General features: G+C 39.1%; 1 protein-coding gene across 2 annotated transcripts in view; it reads left to right on the forward strand.

Moving 5' to 3' along the window:
- Nucleotides 1-20,489, forward strand: part of coro2ba (coronin, actin binding protein, 2Ba) — a 45,652-nt gene that overhangs the window by 21,948 nt on the left and 3,215 nt on the right. Inside the window, exons 2-11 of one of the 2 annotated variants that reach the window (XM_057835326.1) lie at nt 3,490-3,690; nt 10,942-11,058; nt 13,573-13,722; nt 14,408-14,572; nt 17,002-17,118; nt 17,205-17,309; nt 18,054-18,150; nt 18,883-18,995; nt 19,069-19,159; nt 19,267-19,406. In XM_057835326.1, coding sequence (XP_057691309.1) covers nt 3,490-3,690; nt 10,942-11,058; nt 13,573-13,722; nt 14,408-14,572; nt 17,002-17,118; nt 17,205-17,309; nt 18,054-18,150; nt 18,883-18,995; nt 19,069-19,159; nt 19,267-19,406 — 1,296 coding nt within the window. Of the gene's footprint in view, nt 1-3,489; nt 3,691-10,941; nt 11,059-13,572; nt 13,723-14,407; nt 14,573-17,001; nt 17,119-17,204; nt 17,310-18,053; nt 18,151-18,882; nt 18,996-19,068; nt 19,160-19,266; nt 19,407-20,489 lie in introns of those variants that run through there. The other variant, XM_057835335.1, reaches the window with a different exon arrangement.

The raw sequence follows: 20,489 nt of genomic DNA on the forward strand, positions 1-20,489 counted from the left end.
ATGACTTCAAGACACACGCATCCACATCTGATGCACACAATTCATAGATTCATTCGATAGATTTTATCTTTAGCTAGTCTAAACTTTCTGTCCTCTTCATTTATTACGCATGTTAACTTCATTCAATTTCGTAAACATCTTCAATCAAAAGAACACTTCTGTGGTTTTCTGTGTTTAGATGATGTTTTAATGTATCTGTGTTCTCCAAAGTGATGCCTTCAAGTTTATTAGATTATACTGCATTCATGTTTTCTGAGCATTAATTTATTATATTATTTATTAGATTAACCAGGGCCCATAAATTGCACATCCAGTTCATGCGTGCACATGAAATACAAGATAATGAAGGCATTGCATCCTTGCAGCGATGTACTGTTGTCATACTTTAATGCAATTCTTTAGGGGTGAACCTTATTAGAAGAGATGAAATGTCATTTCAAGCTATGTTACACATAAAATCTGGTGGAAACAAGATGTTTACAACGTGAAATGTGTGATAACCGCTGGTGCTTCGGTCAGGCATTACAGTACCACAAGCAGAAGAAAGTGAAGAGTCCAAATGTCCAGTATTAAATGTTGGCTAGTGTCAGGGATATAAAAGCGTGGACATTTATGAGCTTCAGAATGGGTGGGGAATATTAAAAGAAAGGCATGGTAAAACCATGAGAGAAGAAGCATATTAGGGGCAAACTGATGAATGGGTCCATGTCAGGAGAGCTAAAAACAGATGATTCTGTAATTTCTTTCTCTTCATGCAGATTTTCTGCTACACTAAATAAATTATCAAGCTGCTACTATGCAGTTGTTTGAATTTGATTTCTGTTTGGATTTCCTGAGTTATAGCAGATTAAAACAAACAAACAAACAAATTAGACAATTGGGTATGAACAGAAACAATACAAGGACTTTTTTTATGTTAATTATTTTTTATATTCCATATTCCTTTATTACACGTCAATTTTTTGTTTAACCAGTTGGTAGATGGCCCATCAGTGCAAAGTGATGAGAAAGTTATTGGATACCATTTCTGTATGATTTGAAAAAACATGGAACAAAAACTGTTGTATCATGGTCTGAGAATGGGAGAATTGTGCTCAAACAGTAATAAAATCTTTACTTATTATTTTGTTAGTCTGACAAGTATTACCAAATAGTATTTTCAGTATTTGCCTCAGTGTTTACCTTAAACAAGGAATTCTATCATTCCTTATCAGACAGTACAAGATAAAATCCATCCTTCACATCGATGGAATATTTCTCACCACTTCATGTGCCACTTTGTTCAGACAAACACAGATGGGTCAGCCAACACTGTAACTGTGGTTTTGTTTGATGAAAATGTGACAATTTTTTTCTTCACGCTAACATGTCCACTGAAAAATGATTCTCAGAGGGAATCTTTCTCCCATAGACTCCACTAACAGTGAAGTCTATGATTGTACCATTAGAAGATGAGTTACCGAAAGTCTGTTAGATACCTGAAAAGTTTTTTGTAAGGAAGCATCAGAGGTATAAAAGAAGAGTGGATGCAATTTCCATGTGACTTCTGTCTGAAAGGCACAGGTGAAAAATGCAGCTGCAAATGACACTAGAGTAGTTCCTGGGGTCCAAATTAATGCAAATGTGGTCATTCCATCCTGGGTTGTGAGGCAGGCATCCTGAACACCTGACAATTTGCGAGGTCCACTCCAGGGGTTGGCCGGTACCCACAGTCCATAGAACAACACGGGTGGTAGCTGTTTGTTTCATGCAGTATCAAGAGTTCAATTCCATTTTTTTATTATTTTTTTATTTTTGTATTTCAAATCAAACCTTGGCTCATTCGTATGTGGATATAAACTGGATATCTACCAAACACCTCTGTAGTGGGGCAATAAACGCATGTATAAGAAATCGGTATAGATGCGACCTGTACAACATCAACAGATGAAAAACGTTGCTAGTGTTAAAACAAACAGCAAATGTGAACGTGCAATGGCAGAAGAAAGGCGCAGAAAAAAAAAATATTCTGGATACTAAGCAATCAGGTTAAGAAAATGTTGCCTCTCGTTGTTAGGGTTTGTGGACAGGAGGGGATCCCAAAGCAGACAACGGGACCACTGGGTGTGAACACCAATTGTTTTTGTTTATTGTTGTTCGAACGTTGCTGGTGTAATCCAGACCGGCGAGAGGCAGGCAATGCTCGAGGGGGAATCAGGGGGCGACAAGGGGCGTGCAGAAACAGGTCCTGGGACTAAAGCAAAAATCGTGAGCCGAGAATCGTAGACAAAATGTAAGTAAGGCGGGATACAACTGACAGCAGAACTAGACGAGTTGATCTGGCGACGAGGCATCTACTGGCTTTTCAAGGCTGCTGATGGTGACAGCCTGCACCTGTGGCCGCTCTACCCGTCTGACATCCAACCTGCAATCAGAAAAACCCACACGCTTGCTTAAAAAGTGCCAGGTCTCAGGAGGGAGGGGCAGAGGCCCTAACACTGGTAGTATAAAATCATCCAAAGTGCTGTATAAGGCAAATACCTCCCAGAGGGACCTAATTCCAATATCTCCGTAAACACTGTGATATGTGACGAATAGTTATGGTGTGCATGCATGTCACATCAAGGATGCATGATTTGTTTTGCAATTTTAACTTTTTTTTTTTTTTTTTTTCGGCTGAGGTGAGGGCTCACATTGCAGGGGGGAAACAAATAGGCAGGGCAAGGCAGACTGGGTGTTTGTGCAAAATTAAAATATTTATTAAAAACTTCCTTAATGCATGCAACACTTCCCATAACTCCCCAATGTTACCCGTAAATAGTAATTGAAGGCATAATTTCTAAGGCTAAATAATCTGAAAAAGAAATAAAATTTTTAAAAAATTATCTACAAGATCTACAATATTATCTACATTCGGGCACTTACCATATTGTCAAACTTGATTACTGCATACTCATTATAAAGATCGCTAACATGCGCTCATTTCATCGTTATTTTATTATTTTTATTGGTGTGTTTCATATCCGAGCATTCTTTTCTTATTCTCACCGCTGTCTCTGGTTGTCATTATCCTGAGGGACATGGTTAATGTTCACTTGTAAGAATAAATGATTTGGATAAACTTCGGTACAAAATTCCATCACAGTGGACAACGATGATGAGCAAGAAGTGGGAAGATAGGGAATTTTGTTGATGCAAGATGCTAGTAGGACCCCTAGCAAGACGCTAAGTCACTTGGAGAAATAAAACAAGAGAGACCTTCCATGCCAACTAGCGGGTTGCTGAGGCACTCGGACATGGCAAGCGAAAGACAGGCTTTTCTGGCAATCGTATGAGGAAAATTTGCTCGCTTAAAGAGACTCAATTTCTCTCCTGACAATACCCGTACCGTGACAAACTCGTCAGGTGATGTGCTTGCATAATGAGGGTCCACTCTATATAAAATTGGGCATCAGCCTTAAACCCAGATCCTAATGCTGTATAATGTCCACAATGTTCTTTTCATTTTAGATGTCATGGCGCCCGACCTACCGAAGCTCCAAGTTTCGAAACGTCTATGGAAAAGTGGGAAGTCGGGAGCACTGCTATGACGGCATCCCTATCACCAAGAACGTCCATGACAACCACTTCTGTGCTGTCAACTCCAAGTTCTTGGCTGTGGTCACTGAGAGTGCTGGTGGGGGCTCATTTATCATCATTCCTGTTTCCCAGGTAACACTTGCCATCAGAGAGGGGTGGCACATGTGAAATTAATTGTTTTGAATTTGAATTTTGTGAGTGCCTCTCTGTGGTGGCCAGGGGTGAAAGTGGGCCAGAACGGTCAGGAACGCAGTTCCGGTATAAGATTTAGGGCCAGATCGCAGTTCCGGTATAAGATTCAGGGCTGGAATGCTGTTTCGGTACACGGTGCTTTGATTCCGAAAATATGACAGCAACTGTCAAAACGCTATGTGAAAAAAAAAAATGCTAAGCTGCCACTCATGCATTTCAGCTCCAAGAAGAAAACAATCTACCAACATCAGATTTATATACTCAATTGTTAACAACAAGCATAAGGAAGTGCTTGTGTAGTGTAATCCGTTTCCACCAATATCTATTATTTATTTTATTCCACGGACGGCTTGGAGGTTTCCCCAGCTACTGCAGTTATCTCAGGCTGACGATGATGAGTCACGTCAATGTGCGAATGCACGCAGCAAAGCAAAACGCCTGGACTCATTTATCCGTTCAATTGGCTGACATACTGACATGTCATCAGCAGAGATGGTTAGCTCTGATTGGTTCAAATGTGCATGTTTCTGGAACAGCAAAAAAAAAAGAAAAGCTTGTTGAATTGATACGACAAAAAAAGGGCAATGCAACATGAAATGAATCAAAAAATGAAATAAATAAATAAAATTTCTAAACTGTGGCGACCTTCACGTCGAGGAGTTCCGGCAAGAAAGCCACTAGCCACTTTCACCCCTGGTGGTGACTCCAAAGCTAATCAGAATCACACATTGTTGTGTTGTGATTAAAATTTCTATGACATCGTACTTAAAAGTCCTTTTTTTACTTTTTTTTTTTTTTTTTTTTTTTTGTGAGACCATAACTGGTTAAAGTGTTAACGTGGAACATTTTTAATGTCTCATTATCTACGTCTAGCAACGGCATAGGTTTGCATAGGGACGGTAGGGACATAACACGACCAACTTTTGAGGATGCTGAAATTGTCCCCACCACCTTTATGCAACCTCATTTGCATTATATAATGACTTCAGTTTGATAGGTGATTGATTGTCTTCTAATATGTTGTAAGGATAGAACTGACCCGACCATTATTAAGTAAATTATAATACTGTACTTTCATTATGTTCAGACCAAGGGCGTAGGTTTGCATTGGGACATAACACTACCAACTTTTTAGGATGCTGAAATTATCCCCACCAACTTTTTAGCAATCTTATTTGCATTATGACTTCAGGTATATAGGTCATTTAGATTGTCCTCCTATATGTTGTGAGAATAGAATTGATCCTACCATTATTAAGTGAATTACAGTACTTTCATTATGTTCAGACTTACATTGACCCCTTTTCACTCGCTGAATGTGCCAGTCCATTTTTTCCCTCACACACACGTTTGATTGGCTCATGACTTGAACCGCGCCCACACACGCGCGCATTCGCAGCCCGACAGAAATACAACATGCCGCCTCCCCCGCCCATTCGAAGACGAGGGATATTAGAATGTAGAATATAGAAGTAATGTAAAAATACGTCAATATTGTGGAGGTGGGGAACACACCACTAATTTCGCACCTGCTACAGTGCTTAAAGTCAATTTTACTCAGATTTCTTGACATAAGAAAAACAGCTAGCTGAAAATAAGACTAACAGACTTATTTTAAGCAAAAAGTTTGTGTATTTAATCTTAAAAGAAAAACTTCTTGTTCTTAATGCAAGAATATTTTTCAAAACATTATTTGAAAGCATTTTTTTCTTGATTTAGGTGAAAAATGACCAACGTTTGGATGTATGGGCTTAATAAAAACAAATACTGTAGTAATATTTACTTAACAAAAGTGGAGGAATTTGACTCATTAATCTGTTAACTTGCCTTTAACACTCAAAACAGGATGGGAGAAAATTATTTGACTAGATTTAACAAAAAAATATCAGATGAAGACGTTATAAATTTGCAGTGTGAAAGTTAGTAGAGGTCAATACAGATTTGTTTTGCATTAATCATTTAGCCTATCAATTAATTCGGTTCATATTGGTGAGAACTGACCCTGACCCCCGTTCACCAAATATATTTGGTCTTATGAATGTCCCGTCCCCAGCAAAAAGTGTACATGCAGGTTGTGCTGTTATATCATCCCTACCAATATTGAGACCAAACCTACGCCCTTAGTCTCTTGCCACCTTTCTTTTCATCCCTGTGCAAAAAGTTGTCTCTCAGGGGTTTGGGAGCGGTGTGTCCTTGTGCTCTTGAGAAGTATGTTCTTGTTGTTGAGAACCCAAAAGACTTGGTAAGAAAACGAAAGAGTTGGGAGCATGCAGAACGCTTTGCTTGAATATTGGAACACCTAAGTACTTGAGGATGACAATGTTATTGATTAACACATCATTTCCAAAACCAGAACATACAAAATACAAAAAGAGGCAAGTTACTAAAATGTAACAATATGTTACAAAGGAAAAGAGACAGAGGGTTCAAATGAAAACATTCAATGGTAAATGGTCTTACACTTGAATCACATTTTTTTCATGATAAGGCACTGAAAGTGCCATGTTGGGAAAGGTCATTTTCTACATGAACCTGTTTAAATTACAGTCCACAAATTTTATAATGAACTTTTCAGTTCATTGTTCATATTTCAAAATATTGAACTTAAGTTCATGGTTAAAAAAGGAACTTTTGCGGTTCTTTCTTCTCCCCTATAATTGCTGCAAGCTATTATTGACAGACTTGATATTAGAACCAGAGACATAAATTATTTTATCGACTTAAACACAGAAACTGTGTCTGGTTCATCTTCATATTCAATTTCAAATCTGCGTCGTTATCAACCTGTACATAAAACTCACTTAAATGTTGGTACTAAGCCAGGTTCTATCAGATTTTGTACCCCATCAGAAATTGCAACTTTGCAGTTCAAGATAACCAAGTAACGTTACAAACGGCCGCAAATGCAGCAATTCCACACAAAAACTTTCTATAAGTAAAGGAATTATGTATTTACATTTGGTCATGGATGCACATGAAGGAAAGTTTTCTCTCACTGCGTCTTCCCCGTGCCGTTAAGCACTTATTTACGCCGTACTCGTGTTGCAGAAGTATGTTCATGATGCAACTTGTTGAAATATTTTCCACGGATGCTAAATAAAGTCCAATTGAATTTAAAAGAATGGATATTCGCCGCCATAAAAGCCTCAGGGTTGCCAGGTTGGATTGTTTTCCACTATTAAGGTTTGGGTTTTTGAGTTGACAGCACATACTGTATACTGCAGTAGTTGCATATGTTCTTTGCTGCACAACACCAGTACTTGACAATGAATGAGGTTATGAACGCTGCTCACAACCACTATGAACGCGGCTCACAACCACTAGAATGAGCGCGTTCACAGTAACGTTCATGAGACAAAAATATGATGCCTCAGTTCACGTTCGCCCAAAATATGAACATGTTCATGCACAACACTGGTGATTTGATACTATAGCTTTATTTACCTACTGATGGTGTAGCATCAGGAGCAATGTGGGAAACAGCATCTTGCTCAAGGATACTTAGACAAGGTCAACAGGGAAGGGAACCCACAACCTTTAGGTTGGAGAATAACTACTCTACCACTGAGCTATACTACCCCAGATAAGCATAAACAATGAGCATCAAATAAAAGTTTTAACTGCTTTCTTGTTATTGAGTCCTGCATTTTAAGAAGCTGCTGCTCACTTGCTTGTTTTGCCGCAAAGGAACCTGGAATACACTGGTCGCCAAGAACGCACAAGTCTGCTCTGGAGCAGATTTGCTGAAGTGGGCAGAGCGAAAACAACATACGGAGACTAAACCGTTCTAGCTCTGGTGTGAATTTGGGAATGAAACAGTACTCAGTCTGGATCTGATGATGTTTCATTAGCACAGGGGAACCCAAGCACAGACAAGAGCGCATAAGAAACAGCATTTGTTTACTCTCTTCAAATCATTTGCTTGGTGCAAAAAAGCCTTACACCATAGCACTGCCACCTACTGTAGTGGTTGTGCAATTTCATTTTATTATAGTGCAGCCAACAACAAAAACCATGTTCCTAAGAGTCGCATGCGCTCCCCCAGGCATCGGGGGTCACGACACACTATTTGAGAAGCGCTGTTAACCTGTTCAGAAAATTCAGGGTTATGCAGGAAGAATATGTTGACAGTGAAAAATTGGATGATGATCAAATTTGGTATCATTTGACATTGTGGAGGTCAACGTGTATTCCATTGACTTTACTTAACACACACAAAGGGTTCTTGAGCTCAACTGCAGCTGAAAGTAAAGTGGTCAAGGCTGAGTAAGTGATGCCGCTGCCATACACTAAAGTGCATCACATCCATTTGACAGTCTTTTGTTCGCCGTCCCTGAAAAGTCACATGACACAGCCATTAGTACACAGATGATGATAGAGAGGAAGTGAGTGCAGCAGTCTAGTATAATAGACAAGACAAAATGCCACACAGAAGCAGAGTGGAAAATTTAGTGATGCATAGTGAGTCTTACAAATGTGTTGGTATAGCAGGTAGCTCCGAGTATATCTCATTCGTTTCTCCCCTGATGTCAATGCGAAGGTCATGCCCTTCATCATGGCTGACGATTACAGCCACTGTGATGGCTACAGAGCTTCCCCTCAGACAAAGCCACGGGCAGAAAGAATGGTGACTGCTATCACCACCTGCCACACAGAAGGACCCAGAACGTGACACATGAGCTCACTAACACCACAGTCATGGATTCTTTGTGATTGGTAGTAGTTTCTGTCAATGGACTTACTGTAAAACATAAAAAGACAAATTTGCCTGCAAATAATTCTTGTATTCCTTAACAAGGGAGCAGCAATACCGATTCACTCAACTATTGTTTAAATATTGAAGGAAACAACGTGGCTAGCCAGACTGAGCAGCACAGCTTTGTCCGTCTGATAAACTGCAGCAGCAGAATAGCAATTAACCTCTAGAACCATGACTCACCAAATTGTTTTATTCTAATGAGGAGTGACAGACCATGTGGGAGAATATGTCACCAAATATTTATAACCTGCTCTGAAAATATTTGCACCTTTGTAACCCGAATGGAAAAATGTAGAACTGTGCATTGTGGTTGAAAAACAAACAATATATGAAATGCTGGTACTATTAAATGGCATAATTGAGGATACTTAACCTACTGTAAAAAAATATATTTGTATTTTTTATTTTTGATGTGTCATATGTATTCTCAGAGCTCAGAGGACACAGTGCATGTGCAGTATTGACCAAACACAAAGTCAAATTTCACTAAATGTGACGTAACACAAATCCCCCAGGGATTAGAAAGGAGGTCAGTGGACTAAAGTGGCATCAAACATTTATGACATCACACACATCACTTGTCTATGATATGTGGTTAGTATGGGCCAATGCCCCGCAGTGGGGATAAGGGGTTATTGCAATAACACCTCACATTATTCAGTTAATTTGGATTATTATTTTATTGATACAACTTTGTCATGTATGTACAGTGGGGCAAATAAGTATTTAGTCAACCACTAATTGTGCAAGTTCTCCCACCCACTTGAAAATATTAGAGAGGCCTGTAATTGTCAACATGGTTAAACCTCAACCATGAGAGACAGAATGTGGGGGAAAAAAACAGAAAATCACATTGTTTGATTTTTAAAGAATCTATTTGCAAATAATGTTGGAAAATAAGTATTTGGTCTATACCAACAGTTCATCTCAATACTTTGTTATGTACCCTTTGTTGGCAATAATGGAGGCCAAACGTTTTCTGTAAATCTTCACAAGCTTTTCACACACTATTGCTGGTATTTTGGCCCATTCCTCCATGCGGATCTCCCCTAGCGCAGTGATGTTTTGGGGCTGTCGTTGGGCAACACGGACTTTCAACTCCCACCGCAGATTGTCTATGGGGTTGAGACCTGGAGACTGGCGAGGCCACTCCAGGACCTTGAAACGCTTCTTACGAAGTCACTCCTTTGTTGACCTGGCCGTGTGTTTGGGATCATTGTCGTGCTGAAAGACCCAGCCACTTTTCATCTTCAATGCCCTTGCTGATGGAAGGAGATTTTCACTCAAAATCTCTCGATACATGGCCCCATTCATTCTTTCCTTTACACAGATCAGTCATTTCCTTTACACAGATCAGTCATCCTGGTCCCTTTGCAGAAAAACAACCCCGAAGCATGATGTTTCCACCCCCATGCTTCACAGTGGGTATGGTGCAATTCAGTATTCTTTTTCCTCCAAACAAGAGAACCTGTGTTTCTACCAAAAAGTTCTTTTTGGTTTCATCTGACCACAACACATTCTCCCAGTCCTCTTCTGGATCATCCAAATGCTCTCTAGCGAACCACAGACGGGCCTGGACTTGTGGACTTGCAGGGGGACATGTCTGGCAGAGCAGGATTTGAGTCCCTGGCGGCGCATTGTGTTACTGATAGTAGCCTTTGTTACTGTGGTCCCAGCTCTCTGTAGGTCAGTCACTAGGTCCCCCTGTGTGGTTCTGGGATTTTTGCTCCCCGTTCATGTTATCATTTTGACGCCACGGGGTGAGGAGGGAGTTGAAAGTCCGTGTTGCCCAATGACAGCCTCAAAACATCACTGCTCTAGAGGAGATCTGCATGGAGGAATGGGCCAAAATACCAGCAACAGTGTGTGAAAAGCTTGTGAAGAGTTACAGAAAACGTTTGGCCTCCGTTATTGCCAACAAAGGGTACTTAAAAAAGTATTGAGATGAACTATTGGTATAGACCAAATAATTATTTCCCAACATGATTTGCAAATAGATTCTTTAAAAATCAAACAATGTGATTTTCTGTTTTTTTTTTCCACATTCTGTCTCTCATGGTTGAGGTTTACCCATGTTGACAATTACAGGCCTTCTCAAATATTTTCAAGTGGGAGAACTTGCACAATTAGTGGTTGACTAAATACTTATTTGTCCCACTGTATGTATGTATGTATGTATGTATGTATGTATGTATGTATGTATGTATGTATGTATGTATGTATGTATGTATGTATGTATGTATGTATGTATGTATGTATGAAAAAAAGAATTAAACTTTTATTTTAAGGCAGCGCATTTTTCTCAAGTGGGCCTATCTTCATTCTTCATCAGATGAAATATGAGACATTATGAATTGTGCAATGTGCATATTGAAATCCTATAAATGAGACAAGCAAACGCCTCCCTCTTTTTTTTTTTTTTTTTTTTACAGTCAGGCCGCCTTGATTCTCACTACCCAAAAGTATGCGGGCACCAAGGCAACGTACTGGACATCAAGTGGAACCCTTTCTTTGAAAACATCATAGCTTCCTGTTCAGAGGATAGCTCGGCAAGTGGTCCTCATCATTTTTTCCCTATACATTCATTTGTGCCTCAAATCGAGACTTCATTTTTCTCTGAGGAGAAATTTAGTCTCAGACATTAACGACATGTACAGTAAATATTGCATTTGAAACACAAGCCCTCTTTCCTCTTCACACCCATTGTTCCTTTAACGATGATGCCCTGTAGACAGCCCACACGTTCATTCTGCCATTACTCGAAACATCACACCAAAGACGACAGTATAATGTAGCATGTGTTGTATTATTAGTAGTTACATTGTTGATGAGTAATCCCCTTCGGTTCATCGGAGTGCTTTTAGCCATAGATGTAATCTGGTCTAATGTGAAAGCAATGGACTACACCATTCAGGGGATCATTGTTTAGATAATATTAATAAAGGACACCTGTGTTATCACAGATTACTTGAAAAAGTAATTTAATTAATGATTATTGATTACGCCTCAAAAAAGTAATGTATCGTAATTTCCCGAATATAAGGCGCACCCGTGTATAACGTGCACCCCAAATTTACTTGTAAAATCTAGGGAAAATTATTTACCCGTGTATAATGCGCACCCTAATTTTAGCACCACTAAAAAGAAGAATACAAGAAAACAGAGCTCGTGTACAGATTCAGAAATGTAATTTTACTGACTGGTGAAACACAGCGCAAGCATAGCACAGTGGTAGTTCAAAACATTACCTAAACTGACCATATGTACGGTAATAATATGATCTGATAACTTCTTGAATTTACCAGAATCCAGGAGAAAACAAAACAGATGTGACTTTTCTTTTAAAGGCTGCTGTATAACTTGTTCGTTTCATCATGATAAATAAATGTTTCCTCCATGGATTGATACGGTATAATGAAAGTGAGAACGTAAGTCCGAAATCCGAGAGAGCTCATCGCTGTCGACACGACAGTAACAATAGGAACTATTGTTATTTGGGTTTGAGTTTCCCGAGGGACAGATATAGTTGACGGACACAGGAAGTCTGTGTTGTTATGTTTGTTATGGTCCGAGTTGCGGAGCTGCAATAAACGTTGACTCAAATGAGTTCAAAAAACTAAATTCTGTGCTTTATGAAGAGTGAAAAAAGCAGAATATAATACAGACGAAATCATTCGGCCGATTAGAGTGAAGTATTACCGAAACAAAATGTTGACATCACGTACCGTAATGGTCGGCAACGGATCATCGCATACGTTTCTTCAACACAACATGGCCGTGTCAATAAAAAAAAATCGGTTTGATATATTTCTGTCCCCATCCATGCACCCGTTTATAATGCGCACCAAGATTTTACAAGTTGATTTTGGGGAAAAAAAGTGCACCTAATATTCAGGAAATTACGGTAGTTACATTACTGATTATTATCAAAGTAACTAAAGTAATTTATCAGTTACTTTTTACCAATTTTGTCCCTTTGCCGTCTCAACCTAAGAATGACAACAGAAAAATGTCATCGCATGTAATTGACTTTCTGATAACTGAATTTAAAGGGGAAGATCAGAATTTTTCACATAAGGCTTAATGTTCGAGTTAATGGAGGTTTAATTAGTGGATGGAGTCTATTTCAACCAACAATGAGTCGCACTAGCTTAGCCACTCCAGAGACCTGAAACTTACAAATAACTGACAAACTGCATGGAATCCGCTAAAATCAACTCCACCGAATTAAACTCCGCTAACTCAAAGATTAGGCCTAATGTCAAAAATTCTGAATTTCGGGTTAGGGTTAACAGAATCTCAGTGCCAATGTAAAACAATGCAAACTGACTGCACAATAATCAGCAACACCCAAATGAATTGCACAATGAAATAACCACAAAGGTGGGGGCGCACAACCTGGAAGTATGCCGTACACACGCGGTCAATTTGGGCACAAAACGTGACGGCAACAAAGCACTTTACACTCAATCAAACTTATAAAACATCCCAAAGATGCTAAACGAACATGTCACTTCACGGCACAAACGTGCAACACGAATATGATGACGTTCATTCATGGATGTACACAGATCAACATTCCCTCGCAGATCTCAACATTGAGCTCGAATGTGCACTCCCACTGGCAGCCTTCCCCATGCCTTTCTCAGTCCCACAACACTTAGCGCGTGTGATTCGAGAACAAAACAGGAAGTAGCTGTGAGCAGTTGCCATGGAAACGAACACGTACCGGGAATCTTTCTAGCATTTTCTATTCAAAATGCTCTTTGTATATGACAACAGTATTCTTTATTCTACATACATTATGAGGCAATAACAAAATATTTACGCACAGACATATAGGAAACTATCTTTAATCAGATAATTAGTTTGGAAAAAGAAGCGCGTTAGATTACTAGTTACTGAAAGAAAGTAATCAGATTACAGTAACGCAAAGTAACAGTTTACTGACAACACTGAAGGACACACATCATGGATCCCTTCCTTAACAAGAATATAATCCACATACGGTAATTTTCAAGGTTTCTGTTCGACTGTCTCATTCTGACATGTGAATATGCCAGGTGCGAATATGGGAGATCCCAGAGGGCGGACTGAAACGCAATATGACCGAGGCAGTGTTGGAGCTATATGGTCACAGCAGACGGGTGGGTCTGATTGAGTGGCATCCAACCAGTAGTGGCATCCTTTTCAGCGCTGGCTACGATTATAAGGTATCGCATCAGTACCTCAATTTCATTCCAAGCTCAAAGCACATAATATTAGTGAGCCTCACGTTATCCACTACATAAAAATAATAACAATAATTTAAAAACATCTTTTGAGTTTGCATTAAGAAACAAACATTAAAAAAAAAAAAAAAAAACATGATTAAATCTAGTGTGTATGTGTAGTGATAAGAAGACTAATTGTGTGTATGAAACTTTGTACATTTTTTGTTTCTATCCCGCTTCAAACATAGGAGACTGATTGTTGAATTAACCTTTTTGCATCATATATATAAATATTGGGACATTCAGAACGTTTTCATCTTTTGTCTCAAAACACCACCAAAACAGATTTGAAATTAAACAAAATTGTACTTCAAATTAGATCGTTCAGTTTTAATACGATAGTAGTTATGTTTTTTCTTCACCAAAGTAAATGCAAGACTAATAAAATTTAAGTTTGGTGATTGACTTGGCCATTGCATAATATTTGACTTATTCACTTGCTATTGTGGCAGTGTTTAGAGCAAAAAATGATGAGCTGTGTGTTGATGTCCCAATTATTATGGAGCTTACATCTTCCACAACTCAATTTAGTACACTTGATCTGCCTGTGGTCTTTTGCCCAAGGTTATTCATTCAAACACATTTCAACAAGCTATCAACACCACCAACTCACCCTTTTTGTCAGATCCTTATCTGGAACTTGGAGATTGGAGAGCCAGTAAAAATGATTGACTGCCACACAGATGTCATCCTTAGCATGTCCTTCAACACAGACGGCAGTCTGATGGCCACCAGCTGCAAGGACAAGAAGCTGCGAGTTATTGAGCCACGCTCCGGCAGAGTCCTTCAGGTGAGTTAGATCAAAGGCAAGTAATTATTATTCACGGCTCAGGTGAACTTGGGTTTCAAAATGGCTTGAGAAAATTTGGATTATTATGTCATCACATCAACGTTTATGAAATTGCTAGAACAAACTTGTTTGAACTTGAAATACTAGTCCTTCTCAAAAAATTAGCATATTGTGATAAAGTTCATTGTCTGTAATGTACTGATAAACATTAGACTTTCATATATTTTAGATTCATTACACACAACTGAAGGAGTTCAAGTCTTTTATTGCCTTAATATTGATGTTTTTGGCAAAAAGTCAAGAAAAACCAAAAAATCCTAATTGATTTGCCTATTTCAAATTACAAATACAAAAAAAGTGGTTTTAATACAAAAAAAAAGTCAATCTTCAATTAATTATCAGCTAAATCAAATTAAGTTAAATATCAGCTATGCACTCAATACTTGGTTGGGAATCCTTTTGCAGAAATGACTGCTTCAATGCGGCGTGGCATGGAGGCAATTAGCCTGTGGCACTGCTGAGGTGTTATGGAGGCCTAGGATGCTTCCATATCGGCCTTAAGCTCATCCACAGTGTTGGGTCTGGTGTCTCTCAACTTCCTCTTCACGATATACCACAGATTCTCTATTGGGTTCAGGTCAGGAGAGGTGGCAGGCCAATTGAGCACAGTAATGCCATGGTCAGTAAACCATTTACCAGTGGTTTTGGCACTGTGAGCAGGTGCCAGGTCGTGTTGAAAAATGAAATCTTTATCTCCATAAAGCTTTTCAGCAGATGGAAGGATGAAGTGCTCCAAAATTTCCTGATAGCTAGCTGCATTGACCCTGCCCTTGATAAAACACAGTAGACCAAGACCAGCAGCTGACATGGCAACCCAGACCATCACTGACTATGGGTACTTGACACTGGACTCCAGGCATTTTGGCATTTCCTTCTCCCCAGTCTTCCTCCAAACTATGCCACCTTGATATCCGAATGATATGCAAAATTTGCTTTCATCTAAAAAAGTACTTTGGACCACTGAGCAACAGTCCAGTGCTGCTTCTTTGTAGCCCAGGTCAGGCACTTCTGCCGCTGTTTCAGGTTCAAAAGTGGCTTGACCTGGGGAATACGGCACCTGTAGCCCATTTCCAGCACACGCCTGTGCACTGTGGCTCTGGATGTTTCTACTCCAGACTCACTCCACTGTTTCTGCAGGTCCCCCAAGGTCTGGAATCGGCCCCTCTCCACAATCTTTCTCAGGGTGCGGTCACCTCTTCTGGTTGTGCAGCGTTTCCTGCCACATTTTTTTCCTTCCCACAGACTTCCCACTGAGGTGCCTTGATACAGCACTCTGGGAACAGCCTATTCGCTAAGAAATTTCTTTCTGTGTCTTAGCCTCTTGCTTGAGAGTGTCAATGATGGCCTTCTGGACAGCAGTCAGGTCGGCAGTCCTGCCCATTATTGCGGTTTTGAGTAATGAACCAGGCTGGGAGTTTTTAAAGGCCTCGGGTATCTTTCGCAGGGGTTTTGGGTTAAATCGTTGATTCAGATGATTAGGTTAGTAGCTTCTTTAGAGTACCTTTTCATGATATGCAATTTTTTTGAGATAGGGATTTTTGTTTTTTCTTGACTTCTTTGCCAAAATCATCAATATTAAAGCAATTAAAAGGCTTGAACTACTTCAGTTGTGTGTAATGAATCTAAAATATATGAAAGTCTAATGTTTATCAGTACATTACAGGAAATAATGAACTTTATCACAATATGCTAATTTTATAGAAGGGCCGGTATTACTTTAAAAAGCTGTATTGTTCGGTCTCACACTATAGGTCTGTCACTGTTGTTTCTCTCAAACAAAAAAATGACCCAGCAAATGCAATCAGTGATCTAAAATAATTACTTTGGCAAATATAAGCAAATTTTGGCAGTCAGGCTTTAACTAATAAAAATGTCAAGAGAAGTAGGTTGCTTCAATGACATGCTCAGTATAATTGATAAATGAATATTCCACTAATTTAGTGAAATTGTTTTGGGGTTACACATAATCATTTAATTAATAGCATTAAAAATGTTTCTAGCTATTGGGTTTTTTTTTTTTGCACCAGAAAAAAAATATATTTTAATCGTTAATTTTTTTCACTTTTTAAATATGTATTTTTATTACTGAAATGTCGAGTCTTATCAATCTCCCTCAAATCATTTTTCGGCTTTTTGCCCAATGCCCTTGCATCAATTTGAACAAGCTGTTTCTAGAAATCCAAATATAAAACAAAATATGATTATTGTTGCATTTGTGCAACCCACAAAATTACATTGCTGCTGCAATTTTTGAAATAATAAATAATAATAATAATAGTAATAATATTTCATGATGATTAAATGTCAACATTGATTTGAGCACTCATCCCAAACTGGCACTCCTGCTTGTCTTTGTACTCCTCCTCCAGCAAGCCAGCTATAAGAACCACCGTGTAAACCGAGTTGTCTTCCTTGGCAACCTCAAGCGGCTGCTCACCACAGGCGTCTCTCGTTGGAACACACGTCAGATTGCTCTTTGGGATCAGGTCTGTTAAACCTCCATATGGCAGTTTCTGAGTGGGAGGGGCGAGTGTGTGTCTGTGTTGGCATCAGTGTGTGTTGTTCTTCCCAGGAGGATTTGTCAATGCCGGTGATGGAGGAGGACATTGATGGTCTCTCAGGACTATTGTTTCCCTTCTATGACAGTGACACTCACATGTTGTACTTAGCAGGCAAGGTCAGCAGTGCCACCTTCTGTCACATACTTGGAGATATTTTCCTGCTAGTGTAATATTTCCTCCGATATGAAATCCGCATTTTGGGTGCTAAGTTTATGGTGCTATACATTCACAAAGATGGTAAAAAAAATAAAAATAAAAAAGGTACCTCTTTTATTTCTAACTACTATCTACTACTATCCAGGTCATACTAGACAAAGTAATTGTAATACTAATAAAACAGTTAATATTAGGATGACAACTCACTAATTTTCACAGTCATAATTAATACTTGGCTCCCCACTGCACATCATTAGCACAGCTTGCACACATGCCCAGCCTTGTCATACCCAATCTGTCCTTTATTCCTTCTTTTTGTCTCAACGGTTAGAAGATGTATCTCCTCACCACATGCCGTCTCCTTGGTAAAGGAAGTTTTAAATGAGCATATCCATTCAATCAAGTGTCTGTATACCCATTCCTCTTGTTCTTTTTTTTCTGTCTGTCCCCTTAAAGTTTAAGGGGAGGTGTTTTAAGGCTTAAACCACCTCCTGTCCAGCTGAATTGTTTTTAACAAACACCACGATATGAACCACCACAAAGGGAGTAATATACCAAACTCCCCTGTAGCATATTGAAACTGTTTCAGCATTGAAATGCATTTAAACATTTTGTGTGTCCGAGAAACTGAACAGTACAGCTTAATTTTAAAAAATGTATGTAATAATAATCAAACATTTGATCATGTAATGACGTGTGTCTAGGGAGATGGCAACATCCGCTACTTCGAGATAACAACAGAGAAACCATACATCCAATACCTAATGGAGTTCCGGTCACCAGCCCCCCAGAAAGGATTAGGTAAACTATTTAATGATCTGCTATTCATCATCACTATTACTGGAAGGAGCTCTGCTCAAAAGAAAGTCCTACCTATGTACAGTGTATCACAAATGTGAGTACACCCCTCGCATTTCTGCAGATCTTTAAGTATATCTTTTCGCTGGACAACACTGACAAAATGACACTTTGACACAATGAAAAGTAGTCTGTGTGCAGCTTATATAATAGAGTTAATTTATTTTCCCCTTAAAATATCTCAAAATATAGCCATTAATATCTAAACCCCTGGCAACAAAAGTGAGTACACCCCTTAGAAACTACGTACATCCCTAAATGTCATAATTGAGTACTGGGGAAAAGGGGGCAAATAAATGAACTCTATTATATACGTTGCACACGGACTACTTTTTATTGTAAAGTGTCATTTTGTCAGTGTTGTCCCATGAAAAGATATACTTAAATATCTGCAGAAATGCGAGGGGTGTACTCAATTTTGTGATACACTGTACATTATTATTAGTCCATTGTAACCAGAGGTGTGGGGTTCACATAGGATATGTGTTTTGTACAAAATTGTTTTGTGAGAGGATATAAGATCTGAGCAGACATTATTGTCTGAAAGATAAAGAAGAGTCATGTTAAGTGGAAGTTCCTTAAACCCCAATTAGTCCTATGCTGTCAAAGCTAGTTCTGCATTCGCCCTAAATGTGATCTATGTATATGTGATACATTCTTCACTATCCTTTATAGGCGTAATGCCAAAGCGTGGTCTGGATGTGGGAGCTTGCGAGGTGTTCCGCTTCTATAAGCTTGTCACACTGAAAGGCTTGATAGAGCCTATTTCAATGATCGTACCAAGAAGGGTCAGTTTTCCTCCTGATTCTTAGTGGATGCAATACTATGCAACCATAGTAAATTAATTTATGTGTTTTATAGTCGGACACATACCAAGAAGACATTTACCCAATGACTGCAGGAACAGAACCTGCACTTTCAGCTAACGAGTGGCTCAGTGGTATTGACAAAGGTAGGGATCACTTTTGATTTGAAGTAGATTCAAAACTCACAGATGAAACTTGATGTTATGATTTTGTGGTCGCCGATCTCACTGTGTGGCCTCTTTGGTACAAAAAGACCCAGTCCTAATGTCCCTGAAGGATGGGTACCACCGACCAAACAAGTTAGTATTCAAAGCCCCAGTGAAGGAGAAGAAAAATATTGTCGTGAATGGGATCGACCTGCTTGAGAATATTCCTCCCAGGACGGAAAATGAGGTAAAATGAGCTAGTAATACTTACTTTTTGAATGTGAAACAGTTTTTTGTAATACTAAAATTATGTATTACCCTAAAACTGATTCAGTGGGTGAACTAAAAAAAGGTTCTGGAAGACCACCTTTGTCTCCTTCAGTAAATGGTTTTTCATTCACCAATAGTTCTTCATAAGTATTGAATACAACCTTTGCCAAATATGTTATTTGGCTAACATCCTAAACATGTCTGTCCGTTCACATGTACATGATGTTAACATTACTAGGTCCATATATAGAAACACACGCACAGACACACACACAAATTGATTACCATGTGAAATACAGTACATGACAGTTGTAGGTTGATGCATGAGTTAACGCGTGTAATGGAGGGATGAGTTTTATTTACAGTTTGGGTACCCCTGATAATTTTTGAGATTTTCCCTTTTAAATAATGTGTTGAATGGATGAGCAATTTTGTTCATTATATAAAATACCATAAAAACACAGTAATATTTGAGAGGTAAAAAAAAAAAGGTTTATAGGCGGTATGGAAACTGTCTAAAAATTATTCAAACAAAAGAACCCAGGTGCAAAAATTTTGCCAACCCTATTCTTTCTTGAATTCCACACCTTTCGCACAAGTTATTGGAAGCCAAGGGGCTGTCTACATGGTGATGCTGCGACACCAAGACGCAGCGAATGTGTTGCGGAATGGCCTCGAATTTACATGAAAGCTGCACTGCCCCCTAGGGCCTGGCATGAATACTACATTGTTTTCAGGCGGAATATGGACATCGTTCGAACGGAGACGGAACAAAGACGGAACCATGTAAATGCAAACATGAAATGGTTCGTGTTCTGCTGTTTTTGTCAGAGCGTTACAATGTAAATGGCCCCCAAATTTAGTTTTGGAAGCACGTTGACCCATGACCTACTGTACATACACAGGTGAAGCCAATTATGAGAAAGGGTATATATAGTTGTCATTCACAAGTGGTCTTCCTGTTGGCATCTTCTCTTAACCCTTTAAGCGTCAAAGTCGCGAAATTGTAATAAAGCAAAACTGCTGACTTTGGCCGGCCAGAGTCCTAAATATCACAGCA

Source organism: Corythoichthys intestinalis, chromosome 1 (genome assembly GCF_030265065.1).
Source record: "Corythoichthys intestinalis isolate RoL2023-P3 chromosome 1, ASM3026506v1, whole genome shotgun sequence".
In the NCBI taxonomy this organism is placed as follows: Eukaryota; Metazoa; Chordata; class Actinopteri; order Syngnathiformes; family Syngnathidae; genus Corythoichthys; species Corythoichthys intestinalis.